Here is a 21,934-nt window from a genome sequence, read left to right as displayed (position 1 = left end):
GTTTCAAGAACTACAACAAGCTAGAGACCAGAAACCAATCTGTAGTTCACTTTATTTTAATGCATTATGTGGGATCAAGAAATTATGTAATTCAATCTGAAAACAAGAAAACTTTTCTAAAACTGCAGAGACTGCATCTCGCGCTCTCTATAATGTTATTTCTGGCTCTCACTTACTTATGTTTTCAGTTTCTTTTCCAGGTTCTCTCTTTTCTCCCATCGTTCTTTCTACTTAAATGCTCTCTCTTGTGCCTCACAAACAGCTCATATCCGTATTCCCTGTGCTCTCTCTGCTGTTATTGCTCCTACAGTTCTTATTTGTTTCTTTTCTCAGCTTGATTTTATTGCCTTTCATTTATTCCTTTTGTCTGATTTATTTTCTCAGTTCCACTAGGTCTCTCACTCTCCACCAATATTCTAAGTACAGTACTCTCTTTTTCATTCATTCTCTTTCCCTAACTATTCCTTTCTCGTATTCTCTGTTACTTTTCCACTCACACACTCATTCTTTCCATTTGAGACTGTTTCATTCACTGGGCTTGATTTTAACTTATTTAACCTACTGTTAATGGGGCAATAAAAGCCTCAAAAAGGGATCTTATTGCCTCATGAATCCCCATTTTCAAAGGTGTCTTCCACTTTGCATCCGGGTGATAGGCACATTCAACATTTTTGCAAATTAGGGTCTGACTGCCCCAAATGCCATTTTTCTTAGGAACATCGGAAGAGAAGTCAACCATTTAGCTCCTTAAGCCTGTTCCAGATTCAGTACGATCATGGCTGATCTGCGACCTAACTCCCACTTAACCACCTTTACCCATTTCCCTTAATACCTTTGGTTACCAAATATCTATCGATTTCATCAGATTTAAAATGAACATCTAAGGCAGGGTCTTACTGGTTTCCGCCCACGCCTGGTGAAAAAGTCGATGGAAAACCCATCCCCACTTAGGCTGGTTACCCCACAGCCATTTAATGTTCAGTGGGGCATTATTTGGCTCAGGGTGAGATTTCTATCCTCATCTGGGGAGGAAGTCCTGCCTCTGAGGGCTGCTGGCTTAGCAACTGCAGCTCTGGTCCCAACAGTGCCACTGGGACCTGACAGTGATCCTCACTGGAGCCGGATAGGGAGTTAAGTTGTGGGGGGGGTGTTTGGTAGGGCCAGCCTAAGGGGCCCCAGCGAGGGGTGCTAGGTGCTAACATGGGGTGGGGGGGGGGGGGTGTGCTGGGATGCAAGCATGGGGGCGGGGGGAGAGCGGGAAACGGGGGAGGGAGCTTTGATATACACCCAAGGAGACTGGAAAGGAAGTACCCCCCACTCTTTCCCATCAATAGCCCAAGGGCTGAGACCTGACAGGCTTCAAACTTGGCACTGTCCTCTGCCTACCTCAGCAAAAATTGCAGTGGGGTGGTGGTGGCAGGAGGAGAAGAGGCCTTGAAGTGGTGATTAGTTAAGGACCTCAATTGCTCCAAGACAGGTGGGTCACCCAAAGCCTCCAAAACTGTGCATCAAATTGTGAGCAGGTTGGGGTGGGTGGGTAGGCACTGGGAGCACCATCCAAGTTCAATCTAACATTAAACCCCCTGTCCACCTGTCAGAGTGTAAATTCTACCTTTGATCTAGATAGGAACACAAGTTAAAGATGATTAGAGTATGTGTCATATATGTTTGATCATCTTTATGGGTGATTGAGAAGAAAAGAGGCCAATCCCAAGCAAATTTGATACAACTTTTATTCTTCCTGTGCTACTTAAATAACCTGAGCTGCTGCCTCTCCGCTTCTTCTGCAATCAGGACTCTCTCCCTCAATCAGGACTAGGACCAGGACTGTACTTGTCCTTCTGCTGACTGGACTGGCCTGAAGTTGGCAGGATTCAATCCAGTAAATTGCATCAGGATGCCTGGTTGGTGTCTCAGAACTTGAAGACTCAATGCTAATGAGGAAATAAATCTCTGCTGTTTGTGCATTTAAGTATAGAGGACAGGTTTGAAATCTGTCTAATGGTCAGCTAGAACTCAAAAGTAGCTCAACTCATAAGCTTTTCATTTTGGATTGCTTCAGTCACTCACTTCCTTCTATTACAGACTGTCTCACTCATTCACTCTTTCCATTTGTGACTGCTTCACCCATTCACTCCTTCCATCTGCAATGTCCTCATATTCACTCCTTCTATTCCAGGCAGTCTCTCTCAGTTAATCATTCAGATCTATATTTTTGTTCTTGAGAATTTCTAGTTTTAACATCAAAGTAAACTTGTTTGAACAATGATGCAAACTACAGATATAGCTGAGCATAGAATGAACAGACAATTCCTCAAACATGCAGCAAAGCAAAGAAGCATTCTGTCAAATTGCAAATGAAGGTTTAATAAAATAAATTTACAGTCTAATGTTCTATGGGGAGGTAGAAATGGTATCTAAACTTAAGCTCTAATATGCTAGCAAACAAATTGTACCTAAGTACAAACCTTAGCCCAGCTATCCCTCATTCAGAAACTATTTCACAATCACCAGTACAGAATGATCTTGGTATTTATTCCTTTTCTGTTTAAGATCTATAGGTAAGTTGGAAGCAGATTTATTCTGGTTTTGCAGTGATCAACCCCACTTCTTCCCAAACCCCACTTCTTATGTTTTCCTTTGCTGGTGAAAATGTATTCACTGGAAGTAATCTGGGGATCTGTAAACATTGAATAAATGTTTTCCACTTTTCAAAAGACAATTTCATTGCCATAAAAAAGCAGTTTACACATTTCAAGTCAGAAAATTAATTGCAGCAAAAATGTTTCCGTTATGGCCACTGGTGCTCTGCCCATTGAGAACAAGGCATGAAAGAATGGTGGTATTTGGAACAAGCCAGATCAGATAGTGATCAGGCAAACCTCCAATAACACAGATAAGTGAGTAATATCTGGTCTGATTTCATCAAAATACATTTGTAATTGGTTTCATTGTTTAACATATTCTTCTAGCTGGATAAATGTTTGAGTGGCAACACTATAACAGGATAGCTATAATGAAGCAGTGTCTTCACCACTTCAGAAGACAACCAGAACAGCAAGCATAATTTTGCTCTAACGACTTAATATGCAATTCAGTGCACGTTTCTGATGGCCTAGAGTATTGTGTCCTATTCTGGGCAACACACCAGGAAGTATGTGAAGACTCTAGAGAGATTGTATAAAGGATTTACGAAAATGGTTCCAGGGATGAGAGGCTTCAGCTACATGGATAGATAGAAGAAGCTGGCATTGTTCTCCTTTGAGAAAAGAAGATTGAGAGGAAATTTAATAGAGATGCTCAGACTTATGAGAAGTCTGGACAGAGTAAATAGGGAGAAACTGTTCCCACTGGTGGAATGGTTGGGAACCAAAAAAGATAGATTTAAAGCAATTGACAAAAGAAACAAAAGCGACATGAAGAAAAATGATAATTTGCAGCAGGTGGTTAGGATTTGGAATGCACTGCCAGAATGCGCGAGGCAGATTTAATCATGGCTTTCAAAAGGGAATTGGATAAGCACCTGATGGGAAAATATAATGCAAAGCTAAGGGGAAAGGGCAAGAGAGTGAGACTAGCAAACCTGCTCTTGCAAAGAGTTAGCACAGGCTCAACGGGGAAATGGGCACTTTCTGTGCTGTAACCTTTCTATGATTCTACGTAGACATAAAGGATGGTGTACAGCAAACCACATTGGTGTTCCTTGGTAAAACACTGAAAATAAACATGTAAACCACCTCATAGCTCTCTTTGATGAAAAGGTCTAAAGAACAATTTAAAAACAAGCATCTCAAAATTAAATAAGAGAATTATAACTGTATATTTAATATAAAATAGGAATGAGTCTAGAAACCAACTAACAAACAACTAGTTTGAGTCCCAGGACTGTCTATCTCTTGGACTTGTAGGTCTTAATTAGGGAGGGATTCTGTGCTCATAGTCAGTGTACTGAATGGAGCACCGGATGAAAGAAAGGGACTCCATCACAGGAGACAGAAGAAGAAGAAAAAGCCTCCTAATATCCATGTCAAATCACACATCTTACTGACTGATTGGGGTGTACAGACTACAGCTGTGAAGCGTTTTGTGGCTCACACTATTCCAAACCTCCCATCTGTATGATTATAAGCAGTCATTAAAGAGATAAATTTTTTTAAAAAGAATTATTCCTGACTTTTCAGAGCCATAGTCAATTACAAGATCCCAAAGAAGAAGGAAGACCACCACAAACTTTACCACAATATTCCTTATCACAACTATATATAAGATCTGTTTGCATAGGTATCATTTGTTTGCCAATGGTCAATTGAAGGATCTAATGTAAATTGGAAAATGCAGCTCACTGTTCTTTAAAACAGTGTCATGGCAATGTGGATGATTATTGTTCCTGAAAACATGCAGAGCTTTACTTAAGATTGGTGAGATGTTCTGAGGTATAAAATATGCATATATGCTATAAAAATACAACAAAGAGGGGGAGCAAGCAGAAAATAAAATTGTTGCCATTGATTTACTTTTCTGCATTTTCCAAATGATAATATTTTCAGATATACAGTGCCTTTACCTGAACCCTAGGAACAAAAGGCGCTGTTCTTCTACTAAGGCTTTGGCTCTGGTAAGCAAAATTAAACAACAAAGAAAATAAATAAAACCAAACTAAAAGTACATCCACTCTCAGACACTTAAAGAATGCTCTAAAATGAAAACAAGACACAAGTACCACAGCAAATGTTTTACCGTATGTCCCTTGATGCCCCACTTTGTTAAACATAAAGGTGAGATCGTAGTTACAAAAATACAAGCCGTTTTGAACTCTTATATTTGCAACAAGTTTCATTGAGAGGTTCAATAAGCCAATATTCCCTTAAGGAATCCATCTTGATTTTCTACTGCCTATTCAATTCTGAAGGCCAACATTTCAGTGGCATTCTTAGATTTTGAAATTGCATTGTTAGTTCAAAAAGAGATCACAATATATAAAAACACCATTAGAGTGTTGATTTTTCCCCCATTGGTACCTTTCAGGGTATAGTTTAACATTTTCAGTCTAAATTTCAGCCTTGTGCACTTATCTATTTTTATTTCTTTCTACTGATTTTATTTCCCTCTGACACACAGTAAATCAGCAGCAAAAATCCTGTAAATTAGATACAAAAGAGGTTACAGTAACGATTCAGAGGATGGTTAGAAGTTGTGACATTAAACATACAAAGAGGAAACAAAAGCAATGACAATGACATTTGTGCAAAAAGAAGGCACATTCAAAGAGGCAGTAGCAGGAACTACTCTGGAATTATAGCACAAGATATTAACAAATAAATCAGCCAGGGTAAGCAAACAAACAACTGAGAATTCAGAAACCTCTAAATGCACATCTAGGAACATGTGCCAGTTTAATCAGTTGTTACATATTCCGCAATTTTCTCCATAAATTACTGCACTGGGCAAAAAATATCTGACTCAGCTGTATGTACGAGCAAACCCAAAAGTCCTATTTGAAGTTTTTGCATTAAAGTAGGTCACTGGTTGCATTTTCTTGCAGATTTTCCTCTCTCAATCATTCAGCTTCACGGACACATGCATTCACAGATTCTGTCCACTCACTCAAAAAGCCAGCTTTATCTCTGTGGCTCAGGGAAGTAGTGTACTGGCACATTTATGTGTGATTCCACTAACTAATCAGATGGGAGTGTAACCTCAGAGGAGGAAAGCAGATTCCACCAAACCAAAGAAAGCTGTAGACTAGTCTCACTATGTAACTATCACTTATCTTACTTTAGGTTACAGTCCAGTAGTTACCTGCCCTCCATCAGAAGCAGATTTGCTTCAAGAGGAGGAGCATAAAGAAAAAATAAGCAAATACAAAAAAATGGAGTAACAAACTTAAATAAAATAATATATCTTAGTGAAATGCTTTCCTCTACACGTGCTGAATCGCCTCAGGCATATGACAAATTGATGTGGTTCGTTTGAGAGCTACTTAATACTGAGTTGTGTTTAAATTGCAGGGGTGAGTATGAGTCTAGCTGTCACTTGCTAGACCACTATTTGTCGTCTTTCCCTAATTGAGCAAGGAAGAATCAATCAGGTTGCTGTTAGACAAGAGTAACATATCGATCTGAAGGGCCCCTTGCTCAATGATAAACAGTCCACTCTGTTCCTGTTCTCTCTGGTTGCCTCTAAGTGACGATACATTTACATCCTTGTAACCGTTCTGTAAAGAGCTGTGAAAGGTAGTGGTCTGATTGCTCTCAAAATTTTCTTGGAAATCTAGTGACAGGGGGTATACTAACTGAAGAGCTTAGTTTTATTTAGTTGGGAGTTAAGCAGTTTGAGCCAACTGAACAACGGATAGTGCTGCATGGCCACCAATGAGATGTGAAATATGCAATTTTGGCAAGCTGGGCCAGACCAGCAACATCCAAATGTGTTCAGCCTTCACCTTAATAGATCTGTTGAAATGAGCAATTGACAGGAATAAGCGCCAATAGTATAAAAGAAAAGATTGCAACATGTTGGCCATGAGCCAAAGGTCTATTAAATGTCCCAACACTGTGTTCAGAAATGACAAATAATAGAGCATAAGCAAGGCAAGAATCAGAGCACAGAAGCCAGTAAGTAGAGATGTTTTTGCTTCTTTTCCCTCCCCGAATCTTCTAATTTCTCAATTCTAAAAAATTAGAGACAGTTTACTTATGAAGGAATTTGATTTTTTGAAATAATCTGGATTACCACTGTCAGAAATAGAACACTTTAGGTAACAGATTGTCACCACCTTTTCAGAGTGTTTACAGAGGGCCTGATTGCAGAATAGTTGGAATGCAAAACACTTTTGAAGCTGTTGTCCTGGCTCTGAAAGTGACTGTATCAATCTTTATTGCTGATGGTTTAAAACCTCAAACCTCTTTTCAAAAGATTGCACATTTGTTTTACTAATGTTGTATATGTTTTGTATCGTGGTGAATATGGTGACTTGACCATGACAAGTTTAGCGATCATCAAAATCCTATTGGACAACACTGGTGTAAACCAAAGGTATCTTTATTAGTAGTAGGCCCTGGAAATTTGAAGGGTCTCTGCTGTTCCCACCCCCACCCCCTCACCTTGTAACTCTCGTAGGAAATGGACAGAATTCAACAAAAACAGCAGGGATGCAGTTACATACTCTCTGCGATTTTCACTATTTTCTTGCCTGCTTTGCAAAGAGGTGGATTTTCAACTCATCCATGCAAAGCTAATGCCATTAGTGGTGGACATGAGGGCAGGGATGCCCTAAGTCAAAGCATTAATACATCCAGTGAGGTCAGGCATGCTAGCCATTTGTCGGCAGGGCATAAGTGAGACAAACTGGTCTTGTGGAAGGGGGATCCAAGCCAGGCAAGCAAGCTGGATCCTCAAACATTGCTAAATTTTTTTTAAAACATGCTTTGATCAGTCCCCAATGGGGACATAGCTGTGATTTGGAGGGAGCTCATATACCTTGCAGAAAGGCAAGTAATCAACAGATCTTTCCACTGTATAGCTCAGGTGGACACCAAGGATGCACCCATGGTGGTGCTTGCACCCCACTGTCCCATGTAAGTCCTGTGCCCCCTACTGATTCCAATATGGTCAACACTGGAGTGCACTGGTAAGAGCATAATTGCTGGACCATTGAACATGGATGGAGACAAAGCATTTTGATAAGTGAAAATTTTCAAGAGGAAGTCTTCACTGCCTGAGAAGCCTGGTCATTTGTTGCCAGTTAACCTTGCACCATGATGCTTTGGTTGATGATGGAGTCAAAACAACTCAAAAGTGTTTACATGTATATTTCTAAACTCAAACCAAAAACATTTTTGTAAAAAAAAACTGTCCACAGTTACCTGAACTACACTCAGTATTTGACCTGGAAATTTTGCCATGCTTTGAAACTTCACCAATACCACTTAACATAAAGACAGAATTTCCCATGTACAGTTATATCAAATTTATGTCGTTAGTTGGAGATAAGAAATATACAAAAGCACAAATATATGATAATTAGTGATTACATACTGAAAGCTGTCCAGGCAAAAATTGTGGAGCATCTCGCAACATTCCAGGGCTCATGGGAGAAGTGACAGAAATAGAGGGGCGCTCCATCTTCTGAGACTCAAAGGAGCTAGAACCTGTATATATAAGTCATTTTTGTTAATTGCACAAATTTATTTTTCCCACATTTTTTAAGGAATTAATGAACACTTTAACAGTAGTAATGAATTTAGAACAAAATCTAAAACAAAAGCTTAGAACCGAAAGAAATTCCTAACACCAAAATGACAATGAAAACTTAATCTCGCACCTGGACAAAATCAGGGAGAGGTACTGACAGAGAGAAGATTATGCTGATGAATTTGGATGTGATTTACATCATTGTATTCTGGCTCTGTAAGTGAGCAATAAATGGTCTGACAAATACTTTATTTTTAAAGCACAAGTATTTTTAAAACAAAAGATGGATAATAAAATATAAGAATGGTTGCAAATGTGCAATTCATTTATTTGTAACATTAGAATTTTTCCATAAATGTGCTCCAAGGCTCGTATAAATCAATCGCATTGTTAGTGTGGCCAAGAAAACTTTGCACTGTGTGGTTGGGAGCTGTTTGATTGCTTTCATTTATGTGTAGTCATGAGTATCTGAGAAAGGACACAGAAACAAGAACAGCAGAGACAAGTTAACTTAAAGGGGGGATTTTACAATTTAAAGTATAAAGGAATGTTCTGGTAAAAAAATCCTGAGTTCAGACAGGGGCTTTTTGATAACTGGTGGTCCTGCTGCGGATATGTTTGATAAAGGAGCAATGATGCACATTAGTCTAGTGTTTCTCAAGTTTTGGGGTTTTGATCCTCACTATAAAAAGCCCTTAGTCTGCTGGATTAATCTGCTTCTTCAATACGTGTTAGCAAATCTTCAATCTCACTCCCTGTTAACTTTGAAAGGTATTATAACTTGCATGAATGTTGCTCAGCGCATATTATTTTAACCATGCAAGAATACAGAAGGCAGCATATATTTTTTTAATAAATATGACCTTTGAGGGCTCACATCACACTGTATTCTCAAATGGTGAAGAAGGATTTAGGGCCTTGACTTCATTATAATGTTAGATGGCATCGGGGTGGGACTCCATACAAGTACACCAAGGTTGTGACGATACTACCAGCACAGCCCACAGATAAGTGGGGTAGAAAGGATAGAATTTTACAAACTTGTGCATTCATGAATAATTGTCAACTTGACTTTGTTCATTTAATGTTGATTTTATTAGTGTGTTAAAGTAAGTAAATTTTACTGAAGTGGAGAGGAGCAACCCACACTTACTTGATTCTAGCTGTCCATGTGTGCTGTCTGGTATCCGGGGAATATCCCTTCAAGTAAGAAAAAACATGAAGCAAAATTTAACAACTGAGTGCTGCTATACTTTCACCGAAAGACTCCATATCATACAGTAAAAGCTGATGACTAGTTCACATTTCAATGTGATGGTTACCATTTCAGTGGTACATTTTATTGGTCCATAAATCATTCTCCTATGTATTAGTTCTTTAAATTTGTCAAAATATGGAATAAACACACTTGATTTTAAATTAGGGAGAAAGAAATACATTAAATTATGACTCACTTTTAATAATGAATAAATTATGGTAAATTTTATGAATCTGACCTCCCAAAGTAGAGTTTCATCCCCTGGGAATTTTGTTGTGCATCCGCCATGATTTCTATCCATTAAAATTATGCATGGGAAATTGTAGGATTGTGTCAAAATGTCCTGGTATGTACTCTCATTGGTGAAGTTGCCTCTGATAGCAAAGCCAGGGGCAATTCAGTAAATAAAATTACAATAAGCACACCAAGCCCTCCTTTATATGAAAATTTCCTTGTCCTTGGGTGCTTTCAAGAGTTGATTGCTGCAGGCAGTATTTGTATCTGTGGCTGGATCACCAGATGCAATCAACTAGACATTGGGGAAGGTCCTCGTGAGATTAACAATATATTACACAAATAAAACTTTGCATTAGTTACAAATGTGCAATAACTTAAAAGTTGATGTACATGAAGACACCAAAGGCTGAATTTTAACCTTTCTGACCCGCTCACTTCAAGGGACCAGAAGCAGATTGGAAACCTGATATTTTGCAGCTCTTTGCTATGGCTTTTCAATTCAGCCACGGTATTACCAACCCACTTTCAGGTTTCCCAATCAGATATATATATATAATCAGCTGGAGTCTTAAAATAAATTGAACCTATTTATTGTTTGCCAGTCCAATGTATGTGATTGGTGAGTTTGCGTAAAGGAATCCAGAAACATAAAACCATGGAAGAATTGTGTCTGAAGACCACAGGAGGAGCCACAGGCAAGATTTGGTACAATGCAGAGGCTGTATGTGCATTGAAACCCCGGGGAGTAGAGACTCTCTACAGACAGTACTTTGTAGAATAGCAAGTTCATGATTTATGGGATAGTTGGATTGGTGATGAACGGGAGCAGTGAGTCAGTTCAGGGTCACACTGTGCTGTTGGTGTTGAATCAGGCAGAAATGCCATAGGCCATTGAGAGATCTTTGGGTGCCATTACTGTGCAAATGGGAAAATAGCACCACTGGCATGAGTATGGCCAAAACTTGAACTACAGCCAAAAGATGGGACAGGAATATTGAAAAAAATTCAGCAGCATTGCTGAATCTCTTCAAAGAGTAGAGAAATTACAAATCCCCTATACACCTGGAGAGTCTAAAAAAGACAGCTAACATTAGGAAGACGATCACCAAGCTCCTCAGCATGAACAGAAAGGCCACAGACATTCTATCCAAATTTAGGCTTTTTAAACAAAGGATGGAGCTATGCTTTTTTAGATTTATCCATCACAGAGCTGGATAAACAAGCAGTAAAAATAAAGGTAGCCACTCAAAACAAGGGGTTGCACAAAGTCAATACTTTGGGCCTGTCTGAAGAGGATCAGAAGGGCTCTGTTAAGCTGTGGAATATGCTACAGGATTAGCTTTCTTTAAAAGTGAACTTCAGAATACACCAATTGGAGCTGATGGCTTGCAGACAACAGCCACAAGAATCAATTGATCAGTACGTCAGCAGGTGCCATGATAAGGGTAAGGACTCTGATTTTTTGGAAACTGAACTGTCTGAATGGATAACAGAGCTAGTCATGACTTCAGTGCCGACCTAAGCATTCCAAAAAGACCTTTTGAAGAAAAAGTAAGCCCACTATTTTAACACACTGCTAAAAGTAGGCAGAAAATATGGAATTATTGCTGGACAACAAGACCTGCAAGTATCAGGTGTGGCTATCAGTATTGGCACAGTAACCAGGACGCAGAAAACAAACTAGTTGTGTAGGAAGTGCCAGCTCCTGCACCCACGGTGAAGCTGTCCCCATTTCCAAGGCCTTTGCAAGGTGAGGACATTGGGCTTGCCAATATACAAAATCTAATTCCAAAGATGCAACCAGAGGTTACAAAATACAACTAAACAAAAAGTATGTGTAGCATACTGGCAGAAACAACAGGGAGTGCACCAAACACAAATTTCCAGCCCTACCCACCCGCTGGGATCATCTGGTCCCACCAAGAGTCAATGGAATCTCCCGTGGCGAGTCCTGCCATGATGGGGCCAGAAAATCCCGGCCATAGATGACGTTAGCAGCGAAATAGGTCAGGGAGAAGATTCAGAGTGGAGAAATCTTCAACCAGAGAATGAAGTGGCTTTCCAAATAGTGAATGTGACACGATGCATGGATGAAGTCAAACAGTTGGAGGCTTTTGCTACTATTAGCATCATATACTCAAAAAAAAGTGGCAAACACACTCAAAGCCAAAGTCAAGATGGAAGCGAGCGTGAACATCTTATCAGTCAGAATCCCGAAGAATAAATGTCTGGACCATTGGAAGTCAATGATACAACCTACGGCAGCCAAACTAACTATGCACAATGGGTCAACCATTCATTGCATTGGTACACTTACGTTGAATTGCAGCTATGGAAAGTCTGCATGGAAACCACAAGTATTCTACCTGGGCATGAGTGGACCAGCAGTAGCAGGGTTATCAGTGTATATAGAACTCAACAATGTCAACATAAACAAGATCTCCGATGCACCAAATATGGCAGAAGGGGCTAAAAGTAGTCACACTGAGACAGTCCATGACCTACAACAGATGTACCCAGACAGATTCAACACTATAGGAAATTTCAAAGGTGATGCTACACTAATCAAAAAAGATGCAATTCCATTGATCAACTCTCTGAAAGTGCAGTGTGCACATACAGGAGAAGCTTAAGAGTAAGTTGGATGACACGGAGCGTAATGGCATTATCCATCAAGTGCACCAGCACATGGACTTGTGCAGTATGCATCTGCATACTTAAAAAAGGTGGCACAACTCATATGCTTGGACCCAAGATGTCTAAATCTCTAAGACATTCTAAAGAGGGGCCCACACAAGATTCCAGCATTAGAGGAATTGAATCCCAAGGTTCACAGGAGCAAATATTTTCTCCAAGTTGGATGCCAAACATGGATTCTGATTGGCTCATTTGGCAGAGGGATCTCAAGAAATCACGACTTTCAGAACACCATTCAGATGAATACTGCTTCCAGAGATTACATTTGGTTTATCCATCTGTAGAGGATCTGTTTGAGCAGTATGTGGACAGAATTATAGAAAATATCCCTGCATGCGTATGCATCGCTGATGACATTGTGACAATGGTGTTATGGACGGGGAGGGGGTTATATAAAACATCCCTGATTTCTCCTATCATCACCCATCCATAAACAGAAAAGTGTTTTTGATTTGATTTTCCCTCTATTAGTAGTGGCATGTTTCCCAGCTCTTCAGTTTTGGGGTGATCCAATTTCTATTAATAATGCCACAGCAAACTCGAGATAAGGTAAACTCAGTTAGTTTATTTGCACACACTCAAACATGGGATGAGGGTTGCAATGTAGCTTTCTGAGCTTTCATATAATAAAGAGGGGTAGAGAAAAAAAGATTTACAGGGCAAAGACCACAGATAAAAGAATTATTGTTTCACGTGTGTCAAGAGTCCAGAATCAAAGTCCAATGGTGTATTGCTTCACAGAGGTTGGCAGGTTGAAAACTAATGCTGGATGATACACTTTTCTAGTAGAGATGGCTTCCATGATGAGATAGGCACACAGAGATGAATTAGTCTTGTAGGCGATGGTACATAAGTTCCAGTTGAAACAGTGTAGACGGGGAGAAGGCGGGAGAATGGGGTTGAGAAACTTATCAGCCATGATTGAATGGTGGAGCAGACTCGATGGGCCGAATGGCCTAATTTCTGCTCCTATGCCTTATGGTCTTATTGAGCGAGGCACGTAAACCTGCACAGAATCCCTTTCCTGTGCTGCTGCTTGGTAGATGGAAATATGGCAGACTGAGCTTTATAGCTCCATAAGGCAATATTACCACCAGCTGGGGTGACTCCCACCTCTCCACTTTGGCTTTGACGAAGTGGGTGCATCCCTTCGTCAGGGTCCCTGAGATTATTAATGTTCCAACCATTAAGTCTCAGAGGAAGGTTGCAGGGTACTTTGTCCTAGCAGATGAATCAGCTCCAGTTGGCCAGGCCTGGCTTATGAAATGTAGATGGCCTCTGTGTAGTTCCCTTTGAATTTGGTCTCTGTGACCCACAGGAATCACTGGGGTCTCTTCTGAGATTACAAGGTGAACATTTCTTCGATACTGCCAAATAGCCCCTATTGTTCATAGGTCACAGATAGACATAACTTCAGCCATTTTAAAAATCTTTGTCCAGTTTTTAAAATTTTAGAAATTAGCCATGAGAATATATATAAAAAATTATAAAAATATAGAGTGTGAGGTCTTTGGCCCCTGCCAGTCCTCAAGGCCTCAAAGAAAAAAAAAAGAATTATATTTTGTTTTTTCATATGGGTTCTTATGAAGGAAGAATAGGAAATAAAAAAAGTATAGATGCATTCTCTGATTCACACTGACATGTCTCACACACAGCTAGCGGGGCAATGGAAGTTCCCTGTTGCATTTTTCTTTTTTTTTGAGGTTTAAACCTGAGAGAGGGCAACCGCAAGGACATTGTCCTTTCCAGCAATGTGGCTGATTCGTAAGTGGAAAGGCTGTAAAGAGCAGACTTCAGCGAAACATCCGAAATTTTCAGAGGATTATGATCGGTGTATACCAGGTTTTCCAGGTGCCCATGGTGAATGTAAATTTCAAAATGCTGGAATGCTAGCAGGAGACCTAAGGTTTCTTTCTCCACTGTGGAGTGTCTTTTCTGGTGTGGGAAGAGTTTTTTGAAAAATAGCCAATGGGATGCTCAATGTCAAGCTCATCTTCCTGGAGCAGGACAGCTCCCACCCATAGATCACTGGCGTTTGTGGCTACTCTGAAAGGATTACTGAAATCAGGGGCTGCTTGTACTGGTTCGTTTGACAAGACTGTTTTTTTCAAAAGCCTCTTGGCAGGCCTCTGTCCATCTTTGAGTGCTTTTTTAAGGCATCTGGTAAGGGGGTGGCTCAAATGCTAAAGTTTGGCATGTGCTTCCTACAGAACCCATACAACGCTGGGAAATGTTTGATTCATCTCTGGTTTTTGGGGGAGGGGAAATTGATTAGGTAAGTTGCCTGGGCCTGGGTGAACTCACTCTTTTCTAAATTCGCCACCAAGTTGACTCTCTTCAGACTCTGGAACACTGCCTCCAAATGGATCAAGTGATCACTCCAGGTGTCACCGTAGATGATCAAATCATCCATGTACTCTGTGCAATTGCTGAGGCTAGCTACTACCTGGTTGGTCAGTTTCTGAAAGGTGGCAGGGGCATTTTTAAGGCCAAAGGGCATGACATTGCATTGGTACAGGCCATCTGGAGTGACAAAAACAGAGATTTCTCTTGTCCTGAGGGTCGTGGGGCCTTGTCAGTACCCCTTTAAAAGGTCAATCTTGCTCAGGTAGGCCAAGTGACCCATCTTGTCTATGCAATCCTCAAGGCGGAGGGATTGTGTAGGGGTCGGCCTTGATTACCACATTGACTTTCTGCTAATCGATGCAAAGACATTTTGACCTATCTGGCTTTAGGACTAGCACAATGGGAGAGCTCCAACTACTTTAGCTGAGGTCAATGATGTAATTGTCCAGCATGTACTAGATTTCCTGCCAGCCCTGAACCAGCTTGATGGGGCACATCCGGTAAGGGTGTTGTTTGATTGGTAAGGTGTTTCCCACGTTCACATCATGGACTGTTAGGATAGTATGCCCTGGCTGGTCCCTAAAGCGCTCCTCTAGCACGGTTGCCACATTCTCCCTCTGTTCCTTGGTCAAATTGGCTAATAGGGTACTTAATTCCTTTAAGACCATTGTATTTGCCAGCCTGGAAGCTGGGGGTTCAACCGGGGGACCCTCCTATCCCTCCTCCTCAGTGGAAGACTCCTGTCTGTCCTCAGATTCTTCCACCTTCTGGCAAATATCCACGGGTTTATTGAGCTTCCGGCCGTAATACCTTTTAACAAGTTAAGGTGGCATAACCGGTGCTTTTTCCTCCTATCCAGAATGTGGATCAGGTAGTTTACTTTGCTAATTTTTTTGCTACCCGATACAGGCCATTGGACATGGGTCGCAAAGAGTCAGTGGGTAGAGGCAATGGCACTAACACTTCATCTCCAGATTGGACTGGGCACGTCTATCTGTGTGCCTTTTCATTGTCTGTGGGAAGCTTTCGATGCTGCTTGGCCATTGCACAGGCATTGAGAAGCCTTTCCCGGATGTTAGAGACATATCCAACATAGAGGCTTCCTCCCTAGGTTCCAGAAGTTACTCTTTATCAGTTGTAGGGAGCTTTACACCTCAAGTTTGAAGTTGGTGAAGCCAGTGGATTCATTCAGGGAGTCCCGGGTGGCAAGCAGTTGGAAGCTCAAATTCTTATCCCAGTCATGGGAATATTCGGTGCAGTAGCCCTAATCATAGTTTTCGGAGTTTAGTGATACCGCTGTAGCGTCCCCTGGGACTGAGGGTGATATGCTGAGAACTTGATTATACCTAAGCTGTGCATAACTTCATGAAACATTTGGACTGGAAGTTAGTCCCCTGATCTGATTGGATCTCTCTCTCGGAAGACTGTACCGGGCCTTGGTTTGTGATCTTCCAGAGAGAATGACTTCGGGGAACCTGGTGGCCAGATCCAATATGGCTAGGAGGTATTGGCAACTGGTCTTAGTTCTGGGTAGAGGAACACACACAATCTACCAGTATTCAATCTGAGGGTTCACCGAATGCTGGGATGGGCTTGAGGCAAGGCTGGTTTAATAGTGGTTTGGGGTCTTCCTGTAACCTGGTAGGCATGGCAGGTTTTGCAGTATTCCCCTATATCAGACTGCGGGCGTGGCCAGAGAAAGTGCTTACTGAAGTGGGTTAAAGTTTTACGGGTGCCTACGTGTCCGGCCATCCGGATGGCATGAACAATTCTTAGAGCTTCCTGACGGTATTCTGGAGGCAAAACAATCTGGTGGAGCACTGCCCACTTTTCATCTGCAAGCCTCCCTCGGGATCTCCACTTCTGCACTACTAACCCATCTCATAGGCAGTAACACTCAGGGGCCTCGGTAGCTTCTACTTTCGAGCAGGCAGTCTGTGCTATGTGCCAGACCTCAGGATCCGCCTGTTGGGCTTTGATCAGGGAGATGCGGCTGAGCACTTCTTCCCCTTTAGTCAGACTTCAAAAGAATGTTTCCGCTAGCCTGGCTTCTGGCTCATCTTGCTGGGACACAGGCTCTCTGCTGTCTGAGCTTGTCTACCTAACGTGGGATCGGGTCGATACACATCCAGGGAAAATCCCTGGGATGTCCCCCTGTAGCCAGTTTCTCTCTCTTCATTTGGCTGGCCTGAAACAATAGGGCTGGGACCATCTTACCACCAGCCAAATTAGTTCCTAAGTAGGAAATCGATTCTGGTCACTGGCAGTTTAGGGACAATTCCCATCATCACCAGGCCCGAGACCAGGTCACACTGTAGGTGGTTCTGATGGAGGGAGACAGACAGTTATCCCCCCTCCCACTCCACTGGCTTTTAGGGAGCATTCAGGGAACAGGGTTATTTTCTGCTCCGACATTCTTAAGAAAATTGATATAGGGAGTGACAAGGTACTGGAGGTGTTGGCAGGCTTAAAAGTGGACAAATTTCCAGGTCTGGATGATTTGTGTCCCAGACTGCTGAGGGAGTCAAGGGAGGAGATCGCAGGGCCTCTGACCCAAATTTTTAATTCCTCTCTGGCCATGGAGGAGGTGCCAGAGGACTGGAAAACAGCTAATGTGGTTCCGCTATTTAAGAAGGGTTGTAGAGATAAGCCAGAAAACTATAGATCAGTGAGTATCACGTCAGTGGTAGGGAAACTATTGGAGAAAACTCTGAAGGAGAGAATCTATCTCCACTTGGAGAGGCAAGGTGTGATCAGGGATAGTCAGCATGGCTTTGTCAGAGGGAGGTCATGCCTAACAAATTTGATTGAATTTTTTGAGGAGGTGACCAGGCGTGTAGATGATGGTAGTGCAGTTGATGTAGTTTATATGGATTTCAGCAAAGTCTTTGACAAGGTCCCACATGGGCGACTTATAAAGAAGGCAAATGCACATGGGATACAGGATAATTTGATAAGGTGGATTCAAAATTGGCTTAGTTGTAGGAGACAGAGGGTGATGACAGAAGGATGCTTTAGTGACTGGAAGCCCGTGTCCAATGGCGTACCACAGGAATCGGTGCTGGGTCTCCTATTATTTGTCATTTATATAAACGACATAGAACACTATGTGAGGGGTAGGATTAGTAAGCTTGTGGATGACACAAAGATTGGCTGGGTGGTTAGCAGTGAGGTTGAGTGTCTTGGGCTACAGGAAGATATAGACGGGATGGGCAAACGGGCAGGTAAGTGGCAGATGGAATTTAACCCTGAAAAGTGTGAGGTGATACACCTTGGAAGGAGTATTTGACAAGGAAGTATTCAATGAATGGCATGACACTAGGAAGTTCTGAGGAACAAAGGGACTTTGGCGTGTGTGTCCATAGATCTCTGAAGGTGGAGGGGCATGTTAGTGGGGTGGTGAAAAAGGCATATGGGATACTTGCCTTTATTAATCGAGGCGTAGATTATAAAAGCAGGGAGGTCATGTTGGAGTTGTATAGAATCTTGGTGAGGCCACAGCTGGAGTACTGTGTGCAATTCTGGTCGCCACATTATAGGAAGGATGTGATTGCACTGGAGGGGGTGCAGAGGAGATTCAACAGTATGTTGCCTGGGGTGAAACATTTAAGTTATGAAGAGACGTTGGATAGACTTGGGTTGTTTTCGTTGGAGCAGAGAAGACTGAGGGACGACCTGATCAAGGTGTACAAGATTGAGGGGCATGGACAGGGTGGACAGGGAGCAGCTGTTCCCCTTAGTTGAAGGGTCAGTCACAAGGGGACACAAGTTCAAGGTGAGGGGCAGGAGGTTTAGGGGAATGTGAGGAAAAACCTTTTTACCCAGAAGGTGGTGACGGTCTGGAATGCGCTGCCTGGGAGGGTGGTGGAGGTGGGTTGCCTCACATCCTTTAAAAAGTACCTGGATGAGCACTTGGAACGTCATAATATTCAAGGCTATGGGCCAAGTGCTGGTAAACGGAATTAGGTCGGTAAGTCAGGTGTTTCATGTCAGTGCAGACTTGCTGGGCCGAAGGGCCTCTTCTGCACTGTGTGATTCTGTGATTAAGGACTGAGTGGCCCCTGTGTCCCAGAGCAGTACAACGTACTTTCTCACATTCTGTGATGGGTACAGGCACACTGTTCCTGGCAGCAAAAACCTCTGACAGCTCTCAGAAATTATGTCCAGCTTGGCTACACATAGGGCCAGGCCCTCAGGAGGAGTAACCCCTGTAGTGAGTGTCTTCAACTGCTCTGCTGCACTACCCATTGAGGCATCCTTTGGGGGGCTACTCATATGGAACCCTATTAGGCCAATAAGCTTCCCCGGCAATCTACAGCACACAGGTGTGGAATGGCCTGTTTTATTGCAATGAGAACACACTGGTCTCTGGGGGTTCTCCTTTTGAGCCATGGCGGCCGGGGGTGGGGGGGGGGGGGCCTTTCCACATACTCCTCTGAGTTTTCTTTTCTGGGCTTTCCTATCTAGATCATCTGCTTATCTTTCCAATACTCATAGGAATAGTTTGGAAAGGGTCTGCCTGAGTTTTCAGGCCTAAGGGCGAGATCGTAGCTGTCTGCTGTGATGGCTGTATCCCTGGCTGTGAGGATTCTCTGCTCCTCCAAAGGTATTTGCAGGATGGAGGGTAGGCAATTTTTGAATTCCTCCAACAAGACAAACTCATGATCTCCTCATAGGTGCATGGGATTCTTAGGGATCTTATCCATCAGTTGAATGTGATTTGATTCAGCCTTCTGAACTTGATGTCGGTTTGTGTGGGCTACTTACAAGTGTTCCGGAATTGCTGGTGACATGCCTCCAGGGCTAACTTGTAGACACTTAGGATGGCAGCCTTGGTCTGCTCATAATTCATGGATATGTCAGGAGGCAGCATGGAGTAGACCTCTTAGGCTCTCCCTGACAGCTCCCTTGAGGTAAAAATGTCCAGATCTCCAATGGCCATTTTAGCTGTTCTGCTATTTTCTCAGAAGTGGCAAAAAATGACTCCACAACACTCTCTTCAAATTTGGGAATGGATCTAGCATACTTGAGGGCCTCAGAAAGTGGTACAGAATTAGAGATAGGGGCGCTACTGGGTAGAGAGAGAGATTTTCCCTGACAGCTTCCAGCTGTTTGGCCTCATTCTCCTTTTGAGCTGCTAGGTTCATTTATAATTTTGAGTTGGAATCTGTCTTTCTTGTTCCCTTACTCTTGCCTTTTCTCTTTCCCTTTCTCTCTCTTTTTTCCTCTCCTTAAATTCTAGCTGCAATCTAAAATTTCCAGCTCGGGTTTGGCTAGGGGAGGGGATTTGGAGTCATGGTTGAGCTTTACGTCTAACTGCTCTACTGGTAATGTGAGATCCAAATATTCTACCAACAACTGTATCAGTTCACTTCTTTTCATTTTACTGGGCAATTTTAACTGTACCTCCCTAGTTACAGCTTTCAGCTGTTCTGTGCTAAGGGCTGTCAAAAGTTTCCTGTTCAAATTCCCTTGTTTGACCCCCATCTGGGCACATAGAGTTGCCATTTTCTTAACGTTTGGGAAAATGAATTTGCTGTGGTAAGTTACCTGTGTGTTAAAATTCATTCCAGCCACTGGGTTTTCCTCTAGGCCTCCAAGTGATTCTTTTATATCAGATCTGGCTCATCTGTTAACTTGAACACTGGTCAAATTCAAATGGAATATCCCAGACTTGAGGTCCCAATTTCTGTTACGGACAGGAGGGGGAGTTAATTTAGACAGCCTTGGTTTCTCCTCTCATCAGCTGTCCATATTCAGAAATGTGTTTTGGATTTGATTTCCCCCTTTATCAGCAGTGATGTATTTCCCAATTCCTCTGTTTTGGTGGATCCAATTTCTATTAATAATCACACAGCAAACTCGAGGTAGGGTAAACTCAGAGTTAGTTTATTTGCACACACTCAAAAGCAGGAGCAACATAGCCTCCTCAGCACTCATACAAGAAAGAGGGATAGACAAAGAAATACTTACAGGGCAAAGACCACAGAGAAGAGAATTATTGGTTCACATGTGCCCAGAATGCAGAATCAAAGTCCAATGGTATATTCCTTCACCGAGATCAGCAGGTTGAAAACTGATGCTGGATAATTGACTTTTCCAGTAGAAATGACTCCATGCAGAGATGAATTGGTCTTGTAGGCTTTGGTACAGAAGTTCCAGTCGAAACATTGTAGATGGGACCAGGAATTTAAACCTGGACAGAGCCCCTGTTCTGTGTTGCTGATTGGTAGATGGGAAGATGGCAGACTGAGCTTTGCAGGTCCACAAAGCACTATTACATTACTGGACCCACCAACCAGAGGGGAGGGGTTCATGTCACACCTCTCCACTTTGGCTTTGCCCTGGTCCCTGAGATTGTTGATGTTCCAACCATTAAGGCTGAAAGGAAGGTTGCAGGGTCCATTGTCCAGCAGATGAATCAGCTCTGAATAGCCAAGCCTGGCTTATGAAATGTATGGCTGCCTTTGAAATTGGTCTCTGCAGCCCTCGAGGGCTGAGTTGCTCGGCTCTCTTCCAAGATAACAGGGGGAAATTTCTTCCATACTGCCAAATAGCGCCATTTTTTTCAAGGGTCACAGACAGACATAGCTTCAGCTATTTTAAAAGTCTTTGTTCAGTTTTTAAAATTTTAAAAATTAGCCGTGACGATATATATATTTATTTTTATATATATAATTTTTTATGCATAATATATATTGTAAGGTCTTAGCCCACTGACAATGGGCAAAAGCATAGAAAAGCATGACTGAAATTTTCATTTATAGCAGGAGCTCATCATGAAGGGCTCATCTTCAGCAGCAAGAAGTGCCAGGTGAATGTGGGTCAGATTAAATTTTTCGGCTCTATTTATTTGAGTTCTGGGATACATCCTGACCGAGGCAAACTTGAAGGTGTATGGCATTTGCCTGCCCCACAGGACAGAGATGTGGATGCAGAGATGCCTCAGATTCTTTGACTTCTTAGCATCATTTGTAGCAAACTCTGCCAATAGAGCTTCAATACTTAGAGAACTGCGAAGGATGTTGCATGGGTAGAACTTTTCGTTCAGTGTGCGGGCACATGCCTGACTCACTCAAGCGTGAAATAACTCGTGATGACGTCGGACAAGTGTCCCTACGTCATTGCGCACTTGCGCAATAATTCAGTCAGTAGGGGCACATGAGAGTCAGAAGTGCGCCCGCCAACACTTAAAAGGCCTAT

General features: G+C 42.2%; 1 protein-coding gene across 1 annotated transcript in view; it reads right to left on the bottom strand.

The window, feature by feature from the left end:
• rims2a (regulating synaptic membrane exocytosis 2a) overlaps positions 1 to 21,934 on the bottom strand; it is a 1,407,304-nt gene that overhangs the window by 429,712 nt on the left and 955,658 nt on the right. Inside the window, 3 exon segments of the mRNA XM_041189340.1 lie at positions 4,565 to 4,612; positions 8,038 to 8,150; positions 9,347 to 9,393. Of these exon segments, the coding sequence (XP_041045274.1) occupies positions 4,565 to 4,612; positions 8,038 to 8,150; positions 9,347 to 9,393 (208 nt within the window).

This window comes from Carcharodon carcharias, chromosome 6 (assembly GCF_017639515.1).
Source record: "Carcharodon carcharias isolate sCarCar2 chromosome 6, sCarCar2.pri, whole genome shotgun sequence".
NCBI lineage: Eukaryota > Metazoa > Chordata > Chondrichthyes > Lamniformes > Lamnidae > Carcharodon > Carcharodon carcharias.
This window is presented reverse-complemented; position numbering and strand designations above follow the sequence as displayed.